Raw genomic sequence first — 17,638 nt, 5'->3', positions numbered from 1 at the left:
TGTGTGGTGCAATACCTCAATTTATACCAGTGCTTACACTCTGTGTAGCTATTCATCAAGGATGATATTTAGTAAAGGCTTCATCCTTGGCATTCAGCCACGGGGTTGTAAATCCTTCCCTGGTCTGTGTGATGTTATGCTAATATATTCAACGAGAATGTTTTTAAGGCCACCACAGTGATATCTGCATCCCAAGATATGGACAATCTGCCTTTTCTCTGGTATAGAATCATTTGAGTTTATTTATTAAATTGTAAATATGTAATGCAATTCCAAAATGGCTTGGTCTTTCTTTGTCTGTTCATTATACTGTTTCTAAGCTCCAACTTTTGTATGTCTCAAAGTTGTTTTTTATATGTATTTTTTACAATAAATATATGGTGTGAGCTCTGTGATGTTGTTGTCTTTGTTGTCTGTGTTTTTGTGTTACTGTTCTGTAAACGTTTACGACATGTTGGGGTTTGTGGCACAAGGTAACTAAGTGCAGTATTAAATGTGTAAACTAACAAATATGTAGTTACATTACATTGTAATTGTAATAACAAATCCAAAGCAACATACAGGGTGAGGGTTGAACCTACAACCTTTTTATCTGCAGTCAAAAGTTCTACTATTGAACTATATCGATCATACACAAGTAAGATGCCTCAGTATGCTCCACAGGGTGGAGTTATAGTACATGTTAATTTTTCAGAAAAACAGGCCTTCAACAAAAGACTGTTGGTGAGTAATAAAACCTTATGGTTTTATTATTTCTGCATAAAGTTAATGTATCACTCTGATAAAGAATTAGGTGTAGCAACATGGAAGTAAACGCAATGTACAAAGACAATTTTAATCTCAAAACTTTTTTTTATTTTACCGACAAGGAAGACTTCCTGAAGGTACATGGCTAGAATGATCAATGCATGATTTGTAGGGCTACAACAGTTAGGCCAACTGTTGTAGCCCTAAAAAGGTGCTTTTAAATTATTGTTAAATACATAGAACCTTTACATACTATTATATGTAAAAAATATTACATAAAGCTATCTAATGATACAACACAATATGCCATGCATGTAGCTTCTGATGACTTCAGTGGTCCATGATTTATAAAAACAAAAGGTTATGTTCTGTCAACATCACGTAGTACACAAGACTAGTGATTTGCAGCATACAAAATACGTACAGTGCATACATACACACCATGCACTGTACAACACTGCTGCCTGTGTCTTTAAATGCCCTGCATCACATCACCATTCTCCATAACTCTAAAGCGGTGTTCCTCATTCACAAGACCCTACATGACAGGAGGCTGCTTCCGCCTCAGTGCTCCACCTGTTTACTCCACACTCTCAGACCACCTCTACTCACCTTTCATATATTTTGCATGGATGCATGCTCTGGCATATGCTTTTAGCATCTTTTAGTAAAACTGTTTATCCATAACACTCGTCTCTTACTTTCTTTTCATGGGTGCTGTCTTAGGTAACGTGTTACTGCCCTGAATGTTGGCCAAGGAAAGTGTCCCAGCATGTTAGAGTAGAAAGCATAACAGAACATCTGTCAAACTGTCTCGGATCAAAACAGGACAAAGTCAAACCTGAACTGGAATCCTTTTCAAACTGAAACCTAATTCTTTGACCTGTGAAGTTAGAGGCATTCCTATCTGTAAAAGTCACAATCAACAATTAGTGATGCCTGTTGGTATAGTATTTCTGTGTGACTGAAGGTCGTTAGGTGCCAGGATAGCTGTCATAGTTGCCCTGTGGCTAATGTAGCAGCATTCACAGACACAAAAAGGTTGTTACTGAATGCATCATTTTAAGAATGACTTCCACATACCACTGTTGACTGTCCTACTTTAATTCAAGCGTGAAAAACTATTATGGACTGGTTTCAACAAAAAAGGTTCAATTGCTACTTTCAATAGTACCAAGAGTAGAAATCGTTTTCCCCCAACTAAATGAATTTAATCAGTCATGTTGTGCATGTACAAATGCAGTTTCATATCACCTACACAGGATGGTTTTATTTTACAGCCGTGTCATGCATTATATACGATTAGATCCTTTCATCGTATGTTTTTCAATCCAAAGGTATCTAGGTATTTAGAGTTCTTTGATGTACCAGAAATTGAAAGTCATCAATCTTGAATGTTAGAGACAGACATGGCCCATGAAGTATGACTTACAGAGATTTATCAGAGCCAATGTTACCAGAGCCAGCATGTCTCGGCTGACACAGAGAGGTAAGGAAGTATCCATGAAATTGGAAAAAAGATTGGACTTTAACTGTACTTCACTTCAACACAAAAGGGATCACATCATAAAATGTGAATGAACATGTTCAGGTATGTGTTCTAAAACAGAGATAGAGAGAGATAGAGAGAAAGAGAGTATGGTGTGATGATTTGTTACATGTTGCTAAATAAATGAAAGTAAACTGTCTTGTATCCTCTAAGCATTTGATAAAATTATTGAAATAATTTCAACATGAAATGGAAGTTTTACAATATACAACGGACAAAGAGGAAAGTGAAAGTATGAAAGGGATCAAAGTACACCACTTCAAACCCAGAGTGTTTAGAAAGAGATATCATTGCAGTTTATTGCATCTGGCAGATAACAGGAGAAACGCCTGTTATTTTTTGTTAAGCATTAACATATTTGATTTGTTTCTACATGTACAGTATACATTTAAGAATATAAGGCTATCAAATGTGTAATAATGGCCTATGTGTATTCATATTTTTGTAATTGTGGAAGAAATTGGGATTTCCTGTGTGCTTACATTATTCACTAATCAATAGAACTAGTCATTGGATACTAGTTAGTACGTTCTCATGTAAGCTTGCTATTAATAAGAGTATATTGTGTCTATGTGTCAGGGTTAATAGATGTTCGGGGTCAGGAGAAAGTACTGGCTAAACGTTCCTTGTCATGACTACAAGGAGAGCTCCAACTATGAACTCTCTAGTCTGAGAGTTGTCATGTGTTGGGAGCAGTGAATCTCTTTCTCTGAGACTTTTGAAACGTCATTACTGCCTGACTGTCACTATCTATGTTTACATTCCTGTGCCCTATAAAAGATGGTCCTCCGGCTTTCAGAGCTGAGAGAGACATGATTGAGACCTAAGCCTGGTGTTGTGTTGTCATTTATTGTCAGAGGTCTGGTTTTCTCTCCCAATCTGCAGATTGATAAATATGTATTAAAATCCAGAACTTAACTGAACTTAGTCACTCCGTTTATGAAGAGACGGACAAAACACTTTCTTCATCATAATCATAAACCAACAACATACAAGACAGATTATACATACTTTTATTACTATTTTTAGGAGTACACAAACTGGAAAGGATAATGGAAGTGGGAGAATTAGCTTGATACTGTATGATATCTTTTTCTGAACATTTCCTACAAGGTAAATGTCAGTTAAGTCCAAGTAGTTTATCACAAAAGCAACTTACAATCTATGTTTGATACTGCAAACAAGGAGTGGCGTACAAAGTACAAACCCACAATATCTCCCTTCACACAGATTCATTCAAGCAGGTTTGATAGAGCCGCCACCAATCCATTTTAAACCAGTGACCACTACAGGTTATAAAGTTCAGGTTCCTGTTGAAGCAGCAGGTGCCTTTGGCTGTGCTGAAAGTAAAATGATGCTGAAAGGCATCGTTTTTCCTCCCCAATTGCCCACTAACTAGGCATCAAAATAATTGTTTTGATTTACAACTGTTACAAGCAAGATGGAATGGCTGTATTTGATCTGCTATAGCGTATATTAAAGGTCCTCATGGAGTTTCTTCATCCTCTCCTTTTCCCTTTGTGCTGTAAAACAAAAATATATATTTTAAGAAGAAGTACATTTTTTGTTTTTCTAGGCATTAAGTTAGTGTCTGAGGACCATCACCTTTTTCTTGTTTTTGATCTTCGATATTAAGTCGTTGACCCACTTTTCATCTGGGTCAGCACAGAACACCCGTCCTCGCTTTGTGGTGAAACTTTGTATGTGGAAATAATTGATGCATGTGAAAAACAAATCCTTAAACACAAGGGTGTGTTAGTTTAAATGTAATGGGTAAAAATCACAAGGTGACCTCTTTCCTCCTACATCATACAGGTTTGTAGTAGGTACTGCGTGTTTGAGAGACTCACACTACTGCAGGGATGTTGCAGCCTCCATCGGTCTCTTGCTTCCTGTAGCTTCTCACTATACTGCGTGTGCCTTTCCCCACTCTCTTGGCATACTTCAGACAGCAGTCCTCGTATGAGCCTGGGGTCAGACAGACAATTACCATCAATACCAGGTTATTTAGTTGTATGGCAGTTAATGTAACCTTAAGTTAAAGTGTTGCCAAAACGTCTTTGAACTATTGTAATATGTTGTAACCTGCCCTCTATTCAACTGTTATCTCATAATAGAATGCAATACAAAAGAAAGTAAATAAGAAAAATTACTGTATGAAGGAATTGTTCAAAGGGTGGAGCACAGGGATTTATCACACACAACATAGGTGCCTTGGCAGGGTTGTTAACCCACTAGGTGCAACGCTTTTCTTTCAACAATGCGTATTATTGATTTGATGCTACTTACCTTGTGCAAAGGTGAGGTAGAGACATGCTAGGATCAGAAGGAAGAACAGGGCATTGAACCGCATGGTTCAATCTCTTGTTGTGTGTCTCTGCAGAAAGACACAGGACAGTGTCAAACTTCCAAAGAACCATAAATCTTATCTATTCAGAATTTCCCAATGACAGTTCCCTTCGAATTCTCCTTTCAAGTATGAAGCCTTCAACCTTGAGATACATCTTGCAAAACCTTCACTTAACTGAACTAATACTGGTATGGTTATCGTACCAGAATGTATAACAAAAAGCAGAATTTTCCAAAGATCCCTCAGTGAAGCTACAGTTTTTCAGAACAGCAATGTACATGGTGTTTTGTTTGTTTCAACTTACGTGAAGTCACATTGCTTCACATGAATCGAATAAATCATGAATCGATTATGTTTAACAAAACACAAAACTGTGTAAAAGACTAATTCAATACCGAATGCAAATGTCAAATTAATTTAAACAATATAACAGCAACAAAAAAAACACTCCTTAGAGAATATAGCAGGGTACTGTATATTAAATGTGGATTTTGTCTGACTACTCACATTATCCTGCCAGTCAGAGATGTCTGTAGCCTCTAAGGCAGTCGTTTCCTTGTCTTTGTTGGTGTGCTCAGGTAAGCTCCTCTTATACTGCCAGTAGAGCTGCTCAAGTTACACACCTTTGGGCTTGGCATGAGATTATTGATTGACATGAAATATTTTACATGTTTACATGAAAAGAGAATCTGTTGGCCTTTTTGGCTAAATCTGGACAGTCTTCTCCCTGGGGGTCAAATTTAGATTCAATATTTTAGTCATATTTTAGCAAAAGGTTATTTTCTGAGTAGCACTAGAGCCAAATCTGACAATGTGAAGTAACACTGCTTTGGTTTTTATGGTTTGACACCAGTTGTGAAACAGTCTTTATTCACTGAGGGCTTTAAGAAGTCTTAAAGATGAGAAGAGTCAGTTTATGTTCACTTATGTGTATTTGTTTAAGATCCAAATGATAGCCTTCTTCATGAAAACTCATATGCAAAAAAGTTTGCATTGCTATTGGACTACCATAAAAGTTACACATTTTGTTGGCTGAGTTGTTGGTGGTGGACTGCCTTACTTGATCTTCTTAAAACATGACCACTGTCATGAGCAGGGTGTCAGCTCTAAATGTAATGACAGTGGCATGTGATTTAAAATGAAATGTTGTGTGTCTGTTCACCATTTACTTCAAGATATATCATGCTCTGATTGCTGAGACGCTCACATGCATCAAGGACCTGTCAGGTCCTCCTTAAGATATGGTCTTTTGGCTTCAGCTTTCATTGAGGTGTTCTTCTTAAAGCTTTGATACAGCTTTTTAATGGGGATATGGCAGTCCTGAGAACCCAAGAGGATATCTGATAGCGTTGTTATGCTTTAATGATCTCTCACCACTTTCTTTCATCTACCCACCCCCAAAAAAGCATTTCATGGTGCTGCTTTTTTAGTTTATGTTGTGCAGGCAAATGTGCTGAATTTGTATGGTTTTTGTTTTGTTTCTGCAAGGTAGTTTACTACTACTGCTATGAACAAACACTTTTGGACAAAACAATAATTTCATTTTCCATACCACCCAATGAGTCAAGACTGTGAAAAAACTGAAATCATACACTTCTGCAAAAATATAAGATATATACATCTTATATCTTCATTGCATCAGTCCTCCGTGAAACTCTCTTTATTTTTCTTGTTAGCTGCATATTTCACACCCCGTAAAACCAAGTCATGGGCAAAGCATCGATCAAAAAAAGCATAAAGTTGGCATCAGCTGTCCTGATTCTGGGAAGGATTGCTTACTTATGATTTCTCACCTACCTGGTAATGATAGCTCACCTATTTTGATAGATTAATGGCACTGATCTATAACAATGGCAGAAAGATATGTTTCTTCCGAAAGATGATGGTCCACTGCCCATTTGAATTGGATTACGGTTGCATGTTGGTTGTCTTCAACATTCCATTAAATTATGTGAGCCATGTTGTTTTAGCCCATCATATTTTTTCTTTGTATGCTTTTGAGAATGACAATATCTCTAAAGCCATTAATCAATGTTAGAGTTGCTTTATTTTGGCACAGACAAGCCTCCAGTTCCCATGCTAACCTTTGTAGTACAGAACAGTCTGATACTCAAAGTGAGTTTATCCCTTAAATCAGATAGTGACTGGCATTTCAAGACATTGCAATACAGAATGAAATTTATACTGATTTCATTGAAACCGATCCATCATTTTGTTTGAGTGTAACAAGGCATTTGTAAACTGGATGTACCTTCATAATGGAAAAACAATTTGACAGCTACAGATTCTCTCTTACAGTAGGCTAAACCACAAACTAAGAATCAATCTAAGACAAGCAAATCAATATTCGGGGTAAATGGACAAATAATAAAGGTGTCTGGAAAGGAATTCCCTGAATTGCTAATAATGCAGAGAATCTCTGTTTGTGTGTGTGTGTGTGTGTGTTTGTATGTATGTGTGTCTGTTTGTGGGTCCCACAAAGTGGTTTCCTGGCTAGCTAACAGATCAACAATATAAAGTGGATATACCATTCAAATGTACATGCAAGCGCTGTATGGTGAATTAGGTCTAAAAATATGACAAATGGATCAACCAGTATGCATGTAATGACTTCTGTTATGAACTAAATGTTTAGATGTTTGTGGTGATAAGACAATTAAACATTACAGTACATTTTGATCAACATAACATAAGCAATTTATTATGTAGGAAACAGAAATGAGGCTACATAATAATTTGTATGAATGTAGGCTACCACAGCATTGGCAATTTGACTAGAATAGATGATGTGGAGGTTGAATAAGTACTTTTTACACCATTTCCATTGTGATCTGTAGGTACCAAAACCTCTGAGCATCACCAGCTGCATCACGGGCACTGCACTATCTATCTATAATTCCAGACATCTGTTAGTCACCGACATAATTGCGGGCACTATGCAACTATAGCTCAAGTAATCTGTATTTGTGTGTTTCACTGACATCTTAATCCCTGACTGCATCACGTTGCACTAGTTAATAATAACTAGGCTATTAATATCGCAGTACTGGCCAAACAAGCTTGTGTGATCAATTAAAATATTGTTTGCAACAGGTAAAATCACAAAATTATTGTTTAACGTGTTTAGCAATGATAGATTGGAGGACTGCATGTTCAAAATAAAAATGTTTCAAGCTAACCCTAGGTAGGCTACACTACCCCATCTAGTCATGGGATAAAATAATGGAATGCTGAAATTCTACATCTGGTTTAGCACAATGGCAATGCCTTTGTTTACATCCATATGGCAATATAGGATGTCTGTGCTTTGGAACAAAACAATTTGGTTAAATGTAGCAATATGACCATAGCTCATTGTGTTCTCCAGTGATGCCAACAGCCAGCCAGCTGTAAGTCATGTGGCAGTTTCTGATATTTGTGCTGTCATTGTTGACTTGCATAAAACGCATTTGAGTAACAGTAAAAGGTCATGACCTGTTTTGAAAATGGTTAGAGTTGCAACTGCTACCCTAGAGGACGTAGGATACGTTAGTTACAAAATATAACCTACGTTATTTCCTATTTGGGTTGATTCGTTTTATAACTATTTAGAATTTGACATAGTAATGTGCTATTTCAAATTAACACCATGTTCATTTGTGAGATAAAAAAAAGTTGGTTAAAACAACACATCCAGTAGTAAACATACATCAATGCAATGACGGATTCAAGACTTGAGAGTCAAGCCGGTTCCAAGGAAGCATTGTACAATAACTTATTTTTGCGCGGTGGTTTGTGGGTGTGAGCAAAGAAGTAAAATGGCGGACTTGGCAAACGAAGGTGAGTGGTGGCCTGGTGAGGAAACAAAACGAAGACTGCATAGTTATTTGCGTAATCTTTATATTATATAGATGGGAGAGATAAACGTAAAGAGGTGTTTCACGGCACATCCAGAAACGGAGCAGCTGTGTTTTATTTCTGTATTGTGGTATATGAAAGACGACAATGCTAGTCTAGCTATCGCCCGCCAGCTAGCCGCCAGCTAGGGATTCGACAAATTACTGAATCTGACCATGGTTAGACGTTCTTGACTACTAGCCTAACATAAATTATTGCATACCGGTTAGCTAACACAGGCCCACATCTTAGGTAGCGAGCTGGTTATTCTAGTGGGCATGATAACTTTTATTGGGAAGCTAGCTAACGTCAACCAGCTAACCGTCCATAGTGCTGGTTATCTAATGCTTGCTAGCTACGCTAACTTACTCAATTAAGCCAGAACAAGGCTCCAGCTAGCTAGCTAGCTAGCTCTAGCTAGTCTAGATTTACTATTACTGTAGATACCTCCATCCATTTAGGCGGGGATGAGTAGCTAGCTAGCTTTCAATGCAGTTCACATACTAGCTAGCTACTTCTTCAAGAATAAACAAGTTGGCAAAATAAACACCACATGGCTACATAGCTATACAGTACATTGTCTTATAAATCTGCCGGAATATAGCTAGCCAATTAAACCCTACCTCCTAGATTGTATCTAGCTGTTTATCTTGCGCCTGATGGCAGCACTTGCTTCGCAAGACAGGCTAGTTAACTTTCCATTACTAAATAGCTAGTGTTATTTAAAATGGTCTGTTTACTACAACGGGAGACATTTTTGTGTGGCTAGCTAGCAAAGACGGTTAATTTGCTCAAACATGAGCTAGCATTACAATAGGAAGTTAGCCAAGTCAGTAGTGTCATGTTGGGACAGGCAGCTTCCTGACGTTTTGCTGTCATCCATGTAGCAAATTATCTTCAAATGAAGTCGCTAGGTTGACAGCGTATTGCTTGTCAAAACAAATGTTTCTTATTTGTTTCGACTTTCTTTTTACTAGTCTACAGATATGATTTTGTCATGGCATAGCTAGCTTTTCTTAAATCGGATACTAGTAATTTGTCATTGGGCGTTTGATATTTGAAGCTACCTTCTGTTGTTTTACAATTTTATAGAGGATAGGCATTGCTAGTGGGTCTGTCATCTGATTTCTGCTAGTTTATTTGTTTTCGTCATTGGTTGTATTATTGTTGAAAGCGTGTGTGTGTGTGCGCGCGATTGAACACAATAGCGTAATGGCTGCAAATATCAGCAAAAACTAGATACATTTTTTACTTCATTTACCCTTTGAATTTAGATACTGATAACTGGTTACCCAATTGACGATTGCTTGCAGCAAGTTGTAACCTAAGTAAAATCTGTCTAGTTGATATAGCTCATTGAATTTGGCTACAGTTCAGTGTACTCGATCTTCTCATGTAGCCCTTGCTAATGCATGACGTTCTATTCTGTTTACAGAGAAGCCTGCCATAGCACCACCAGTGTTTGTTTTTCAAAAGGATAAAGCACAGAAGGTAAGATTATCTGACTCTTTAGCCAAGAACCATATTCATCAGTTTTTAACAGGATGGATTTACACTTGAGTTTTACATACATCTGCAAAATTGTATTACATTTACAAGAGACAAATGTATGTGCCTTTCAGAGATCAGCTGATGGATCGAGTGCAGAAGATGGAGAAGGTGAATTTGCCCATAGGACTGCCAGCAACTTTCACCTTCATACTTGTTTGGTTAACATATTTTGTTAGTGTTTTAAGTGATTGTTCTGCTTTTTATTTATTTATTTGATTGACCAAACTAAATCCCAATATTCCCTTACCAGATTCAGACAAAGACCAAGGAGGTTATTGTCCACCGGTTAAAAGGGAAAGAACTTCATCGCTAACTCAGTTCCCACCCTCACATTCTGGTAATAAACGTAATCTTGATAATCCAAACAATCATTTAAAATCTCAAGTGTTTTAGTGATGTAATTGATTGTGTGGATCATGGTATGTGCCTTTACGGTTTCTTTTTAGCTGCCAAGAACAATGTGTTCATGCCCTCAAGTTTCTGTCAGTCACCAACTGGGAACTCTGACTCGGAGCCAGGTGAGCAGGCCTGGAGGCTCCTGATTCGTCACCTTTGTGTTGTGTCAGGATTTGGATGTCTCTAGAATGCATCTGCTCTGTGTTTGTGTGCATGCGTTTGAGGGATGTGCATGTCTGCTAAATCTAGAGAGAAAGCATAGAGATGACAAACACTTTATTACTCACAGTGAATTATTAATACCTGAGGATGTATGCATTTTAAGTATTTATCCGTGGCTCTTTAGTACTGAAAGGTCAAATGCACAGTAGTTTGGCCAAATCCGTGATTGGAAAAGGGTTGGAATAGACAAACACTAGTAGATGCAGTGGTTCCCTGCTGGATCTGAACAGCTGCACAACTCTGGGTTCATCAGGGTTGTTATGGTTACAGGCCCTGGGGTTACAAAGGCAGATTGAGTAAACCTCTCAGGGCAGTAAAGCGGTCATTTGGGATATCCATAACATCTCTCTTTTCATGGGATTACAGAGGAGAAGCCTGTTGGATTTCGTTTAAAACCACCAACCCTCATCCATGGACAAGCTCCAAGTTCAGGTGGGTAATAATATCGTTTAGTGTCACAGATGCCGTATACGTGGGACCAGATCAATAGAGAACGTATCATTGCATCTCAGGACCTTTTAAAAGGGGACTCTCCTTAAATGTAAACCCCCTATGCTATCCTATTTGGATCCAATCCCAGGTGTCCCAAGTCAGAAACCCAAGGAGCAGCAGCGCAGTGTACTCCGACCAGCCCTGCTCCAGGCCCCGCCCTCCAAGGCCCACACAGAGTCCAGTGAGTAGTGCAAACCATTTCTCACCACACATTTACATTTAGTCATTTAGCAGACGCTCTTATCCAGAGCGACTTACAGTAAGTACAGGGACATTCTCCCCGAGGCAATTGGGTGAAGTGCCTTGCCCAAGGACACAACGTCATTTTGCACGGCGATGAATCGAACCGGCAACCTTCTGATTACTAGCTCGATTCCCTAACCGCTCAGCCACCTGACTCCACACATTATGAAGCCGACCCAGATTCACTTTGGAGTTTAAACAGACTTTTCACTCCTCTGTCTCTATAGACTCCAGCTGTGGGACCAATGGAGTACAGAAGTCCTCAGACGGGGCATCATTGGGGCAGCCTGTCTTCCTGAACAACACTGAGCACTCGGCTGGCCCTGCCACATCGCCGGTGAGTATGACGGGACCAAGCTTGACAGTGAACAGCAGGCAGGGCTCATGTGTGAATGGCCTAGTCTTGCACAAATGCTTTTGGCACACTCGTATGTCATTTGAATATAATATTTCCAATGCAGTCTTTTTCAGCTATATGATCTTTCTAAAGTGTTTTTCATATGTTACAGAGATGTCAATGCCTTATATCCATTTGCTGTATATGTGATTTGAACTGTCTCTTAGATGCATGAAAAGGAGGAAGATGATGCGAGTGGAAACAAAGGGGAAGGTGGAGAGGATTCTTCTGCAGCCTCCTCCTTTGTTTTTGGGCAGAATATCAAAGATAGAGCAAAGGTTTTTACAATTTTGCATTTATAAAGTGATGTTGGTCTATTGTTATATGATGAGTAAACATTTTAGCCAATGAGAAATACAGTCAGATTTCTTTGCTGATAATCCTTTTCTGTCTCTAGTTGGAGGTAAACAGCACAGATGGCAAGTCGAAAGACCCAAGTCTGATCAACCAGGCCGAGGGCACCAATTATTTCTTACAGTACATCGGCACCCCCAGGTAAAATTCCTTCCTGGAAGAGGGATTGTTGATGACTGTGTTTCACTCCTCTCTGCTGGAAAACAAATCTTCTCATGGATTATAAAGGTCTTGTCCATACCTTTTTTGTAATTTTTTCTGTAGTGCAAAGAACACCGCAAACAAAACAGACACCGGAGCAAAGTTTGTCTTTGGACAGAATATGTCTGAGCGAGTACTGGTGAGTGGATGTGGCCTGTTTTAAAGTGGCCTGCTTTGGGTCACATCATGGAATGGAGGAAACTTCTATGTCTTTAACTCTGTGTCACGTGTTTTCTGTTGTTGTGTTGTCAGAGTCCCCCCAAGGGTGAGCCAACAGTAGAGGAGAGTAAAGAGGCCCCAGCTGCCCCTGCATCTGAGCCATCCTCACAGGAACCCACCCCAGAGAAGGGTAAATATCACTCCTCCCAGGCAGGTGGACCAGTGCCCCGCAAGGGAAGATAAAGTAGTGACATGTGACCCTGGTGTGTGTGTGTGTGTTTGCAGCAAACAGCATCACAGAGTCTCTGGAAGAATCTGCAGCAGCCTACACCAAAGCCACAGCCAAGAAGTGCATCTTAGAGAAAGTAGACGTCAAAACTGGAGAAGAATCGGAGAGCAATGTTTTACAGGTATGTGGTGTTGGCCCAGTGCTTCAGGATGGGTCAAATGGGTGATGGTAATCTGTTACAGCTCTGCATTTTTCACTCTCTCCCTCCAGATCCAATGCAAGTTGTTTGTGTTTGAGAAGACTGCACAGTCATGGATAGAAAGAGGTCGAGGGCTTCTCAGACTCAATGACATGGCGTCCACAGAAGACGGAACACTACAGTCTCGTCTAGGTGAGTGCAAACAAGATCTGTTTGTGCTCGTAATAGGAAGCAGACAAACAGTTACACACAGACATTTTCCCTGTTGACCTAGATTCGATTAGAAAATGGATCAACAATGATTTACAGAAATTCCCCTCCACAGCTAGTATTGTGTGATGGGTATGGTACAAACACATACCTTTTATTCGAACACAATAGTCTTACCCGCATTTGTGATCGCATGCTGTGTTTCTGTCCTGTGTCGTCAGTAATGCGAACCCAGGGCAGCTTGCGTCTAATCCTCAACACCAAGCTGTGGCCTCAGATGCAGGTGGACAAAGCCAGTGAGAAGAGCGTGCGGATCACTGCCATGGACACAGAGGACCAGGGGGTTAAGGTCTTCCTAATATCGGTACATGACCAGCATTACCTTGTCTCATTTACATGACGTTAAATTCATGCTCATTTTCTATGTTAAATATGCACACCATCAATGTATGGTGTAAAGTACAGAAACCGTGCTTCTTTTAACATTTTTCATACCCAAGCAAAAGGGCAGATGTGCAACTAAAGTATCCGTTTGTGATGGTGTTTCAGGCTAGTTCGAAGGACACAGGCCAGCTTGCCGCCGCGCTGCACCACCGTATCCTGGCTCTGAAGAGCAGAGCGGACCAGGAGCCTGAAGCCCCAACCACAGCCATTCCTGAGGCCGACGTGCCGCAGTCAAACGAGGACGACAGTGACGAGGACGAGGTGGCCAACACTGCCTCTGCATCCACTCCTGCTGGAGGTATGTGTGTGTGTGTGGAGAGAGAGAGTAGGAGACACCTGTCATAGGTCACTACTGGAGCAAAAATTGTATTAAGGATTGAGGAGTTGAGTATCTTTTGTAACGGCTCTGGAAGCAGTCCTTGAACATGCTCTGATCTGTCTAGTAATCATTATCATTAGCACTTTACTAGCTGTGTTTATCTTTCCTCTGTAGGTAACTCAGATGGAGGAGAGACCCCAGCAGCTGGAAGCACATAACGTCACCCTAATGGATGGCCTGCCAGGAGGCTGCCTTTTTGGGTATTTTACTGCAGGCATCTCTATGGACAACCCTGACCAACATGGTCCCCCCCCCCCCCAGACTAGTACTTTTGGATATTAGAAGTCTATCTCCAGGAAGAAGAAAGAAAAAAAAACTACCTTGTACTGGAGTGTCTCACCTGACTTGTGCAGTTCGTCTTTTGTCTGCAGTCAACATCAAATCTGGAGCTACTTTCTCCCCAGTTTGTGTTTTACTGTTTTTTTTTCTTTTTTTTTTCGATAGCTAAAATAAAGACTTCAAAGCTTTGGTTTGGGACTTGGCTGCTCATCATATTGATGAGCATGAGGGTGTTTCCTCTCCATTTAAGGTATGGCACATGTCAAGACTGCAGTTTCTACTTTGGGACCTTTTTACTCACTCTTCTACCATACCTCTGGAAGACACACTTCCAGGCGGGCGACTCATTGTCACAGTGTATCGTGTTGACTAGTCATCCAGTCAGCTGTTTGTACCTCCATTTCAACCAGTTCAACCCTGCCCCTCAACCCAAGTTTGTTGGATAGTTTCTGGTCATGTAACTTATTTCGGTTTACAATATTATACATGAGTCATCTAATTCGGTAAAACACATTTATGCACTGTAACAGCTAGCCAATACCACTCAGTCTAAAATAAAAGCAGTTTCATATATTTCCGAATGACCTAGTGAATAAAGGACTAAAACAACATGCTCTGTCCTCTTGTGGGTTAATGATAAGGATATAACCAAAGGAGAAGGACTCACCAAGGTTTCTCTTCAGTTATATAACTTTGTGTTATAGTTGTTGACCCTCATGGGGTAATTCTTTGTCATGTTTTTCCAGAGATTAACTAGACAGCATTGATCAACATTCTGCATGTAACTGTATTTCTTTCCAACATTTCAAGGGTTTATATTGTGTTAATACATATTCTTTTGATAATATTATATAAACTTTTTATTCATTGTCATTTGCAAAAAACAAGTTGTAATGAAGATTATTTTGTGTGGAGTGCATTTAGACAACTGAACTACCCTTGAATGTCATGTATATTTGAATATATTATCATTTAGTAGAACACCATGTTTCTTGACTCCTCTGACTCCTTTCCTCTTTACAAAATAAAACATTTTGGACTGAACTGTATTATTCATTTAGAAGGCTCATAGACCTCGAAGCAGCTCTGGTGGAGGAATGTTTGGTTCAGTCTAAAAAATGTCCATGTCACTTAAGTCAGTGCGCAGCAGGAGGTAAGTACACAATGTACACAAGGGGGCAGTAAAGGCCAAGGAAGGAATCCACAAAAGATCTACTTATTTATTTGTACGTAACATAACCGATTAATAATATAGTTTGATCAGAAAGAATTAACCTTGCATTAACAATACATCAATTGAAATTAGATTATAATATAAAGTATAAATATTCATTGGAATATTATGAGATTTTCTTTTAATCAGATCTCAGAACACAATTTTGTATATTTGAATTCCAATCCCCCCCCCAAAAAAATAAATAAATAAAAATAATTTGATTTAAAGTTATACTAAATACAATACTAATGATTTACAGTAGGCAAAATAAATATGAAGTCTAAGAAATTCTACACAAGCTTCCAGGCATTCTTGATCATGGTTACAAAGTAAGCGTCTTCGTCGATGGAAGCACTAACTCCACTGTAGTAATTTAGAAACTCTTCCTCAGTCACCTGCAGGAGAGCAAAGGGACATAATTAGTTTACGGTACAGGCAAATGAACCATCATCTAAGATCAGGATGTTGATCAGGAAACCAACTAATCAGTTTCTAGTACATCTATAATGTTTAACTGCCTGAAATGTATTATAATTGTAAAAACCTTTTTTATTACCTTGCCATCTTTGTTGTTGGGAGAATCAAAACTTTCCAGGAAGGAGAGGAAAACCTGATCTTCAGTCCACTGGCCACTTTTGTATTTGGGGTGCTGCTTGGCATTATACACACCTCTCAAGTCCTCCACAGTCACCGCTCCATCTCCCGTCTTATCCAGCTTCCTGAAGGCTTCTGAAATCACCTGCTTCCTGGAGCTTGACATTGGAGGCTGATAAACACAACTACATGTTCATTGACATATGCATAGTTATCAGATCGTTTCTACACTTGTATTCCTCTAATTTGACAGAAATAAGTACACCATGTATTAGATGGTTATAGCATAATGCACACATTTGATCATAATGTTGAATATACCTACCCTCAAGCTTTCCAGAAACTCATTGAAATCAATGGTACCACTGCTATCTTTGTCTAACAGTCCAAAGATTTGCTGGGCCTCCTCTCTGCTCAGAGTAACCCCATAGGTGTCCAGGCCTTTGAGAAACTCCTGCAGGTCCAGTGACTTGCTGCCATCATCGTCCATGATGCGGAATGTCCTTAAAGAAAAAGAAAAACCCAGCAGAGAGAAATCACCTCTCTTGAAAAATCTATTAAGCCAAACATGGGCTACAGTTTACTGGAGTCCTTCATACCTACTTTAACTTACTTACACTTGCTATACTGTTGGGCTTAACAACATGTTCTGCTTGAGTACTGTTGTAATAGAGGGATAAAAGATACGTTCAGTATGTGTTCTGAAGTGTTTTACTTGCCTTGCCAATCCTTTGATTCCAGCAGATCCTCTGGCCAGACATTGCTGTCTCAGTTTCTGCAGAGACTCTGTGGACTGTTCACTGTTTGACGTCATTTTTCTCAGGTAGCTAACAGCTACAGAAAGTTCGGGTAGAACGTAGATAAGCGCACGTGAAATCAATGGACAATTACGAGTTATTCCACAATAGCATACTCCTATTTTTTTCCATATATATCCATATACATACTAAAATAAGCTAATATTACTACAGAAACAATTACATTAGCATATATGTTTTCCGCTTTTAGTACTTTCCATATAAAAGCTGTGTAGCCTATTGGAAAAGCCTTGAATGCATGGTGGCCTAGGCTACTATTGTGTAGTGCTCAAGGTAAGGGAGGCATGCATTTACTTTTGAAATAATTGAACCTACCTTCTCCGTTCCAGTTAAATGAAAGAAGAAAGTGAAGTGAAGGGGTTTCTATGTTGGTGGCACCAGTTGCCAGGAAACATAGGCAAACAGTAATTACCGCACTCTACCACAATGAAAGCACATTTATGACAAGGGGAGCAACCATTCTAACTTTGCTACCACATGCAGAGGTAGAATAAGTATTTAAGACTTACCTTTGTTAATTGATCATAAATATGGATCATGGAAATGTGTGAGTCTTAATGCATGAGACTTGAGAGCCCTGTTTTTAACTGAAGTAGGATATATGTCAGAACCCATACTTCTTGACTTTAACGTGACTGTTATGTTGTTATTACACTGTTGTTACACTGTTATTATATTGTTATTACACTTTTTGCACTGTTTGTACACTATTACATGTTTATTATGTTGGTAT

General features: G+C 39.2%; 3 protein-coding genes across 3 annotated transcripts; 1 reads left to right on the top strand and 2 right to left on the bottom strand.

Annotated features, from left to right (window-relative positions):
• Positions 1-3,267: 3,267 nt before the first annotated feature.
• ccl25a (chemokine (C-C motif) ligand 25a) lies at positions 3,268-5,261 on the bottom strand. The gene is made up of 5 exons (XM_062482116.1): positions 5,154-5,261; positions 4,586-4,673; positions 4,147-4,264; positions 3,902-3,992; positions 3,268-3,819 (listed from the first exon to the last, which is right to left on the bottom strand). Exons 2-5 carry the CDS (start codon positions 4,647-4,649, stop codon positions 3,796-3,798), a joined length of 297 nt encoding a protein of 98 aa, XP_062338100.1. The 5' UTR covers positions 4,650-4,673; positions 5,154-5,261; the 3' UTR covers positions 3,268-3,795.
• Positions 5,262-8,361: 3,100 nt separating this feature from the next.
• On the top strand, positions 8,362-15,321 carry ranbp3b (RAN binding protein 3b). Its single transcript, XM_062481467.1, has 17 exons — positions 8,362-8,465; positions 9,958-10,013; positions 10,145-10,181; positions 10,324-10,410; positions 10,520-10,591; positions 11,058-11,123; positions 11,272-11,364; positions 11,654-11,763; positions 11,991-12,101; positions 12,221-12,318; positions 12,442-12,517; positions 12,631-12,727; positions 12,823-12,947; positions 13,037-13,157; positions 13,397-13,539; positions 13,725-13,917; positions 14,113-15,321. Exons 1-17 carry the CDS (start codon positions 8,444-8,446, stop codon positions 14,154-14,156), a joined length of 1,551 nt encoding a protein of 516 aa, XP_062337451.1. The 5' UTR covers positions 8,362-8,443; the 3' UTR covers positions 14,157-15,321.
• A 166-nt stretch (positions 15,322-15,487) lies between these two features.
• capsla (calcyphosine-like a) lies at positions 15,488-17,355 on the bottom strand. Its single transcript, XM_062481468.1, has 5 exons — positions 17,221-17,355; positions 16,807-16,921; positions 16,413-16,590; positions 16,050-16,259; positions 15,488-15,888 (listed from the first exon to the last, which is right to left on the bottom strand). Exons 2-5 carry the CDS (start codon positions 16,899-16,901, stop codon positions 15,784-15,786), a joined length of 588 nt encoding a protein of 195 aa, XP_062337452.1. The 5' UTR covers positions 16,902-16,921; positions 17,221-17,355; the 3' UTR covers positions 15,488-15,783.
• Between the last annotated feature and the right edge of the window lie 283 nt (positions 17,356-17,638).

Source organism: Osmerus eperlanus, chromosome 16 (genome assembly GCF_963692335.1).
Source record: "Osmerus eperlanus chromosome 16, fOsmEpe2.1, whole genome shotgun sequence".
Classification (NCBI taxonomy): Eukaryota; Metazoa; Chordata; class Actinopteri; order Osmeriformes; family Osmeridae; genus Osmerus; species Osmerus eperlanus.
The sequence above is the reverse complement of the archived record's forward strand: the minus strand, read 5'-3'. Positions and strand labels throughout refer to the sequence as shown.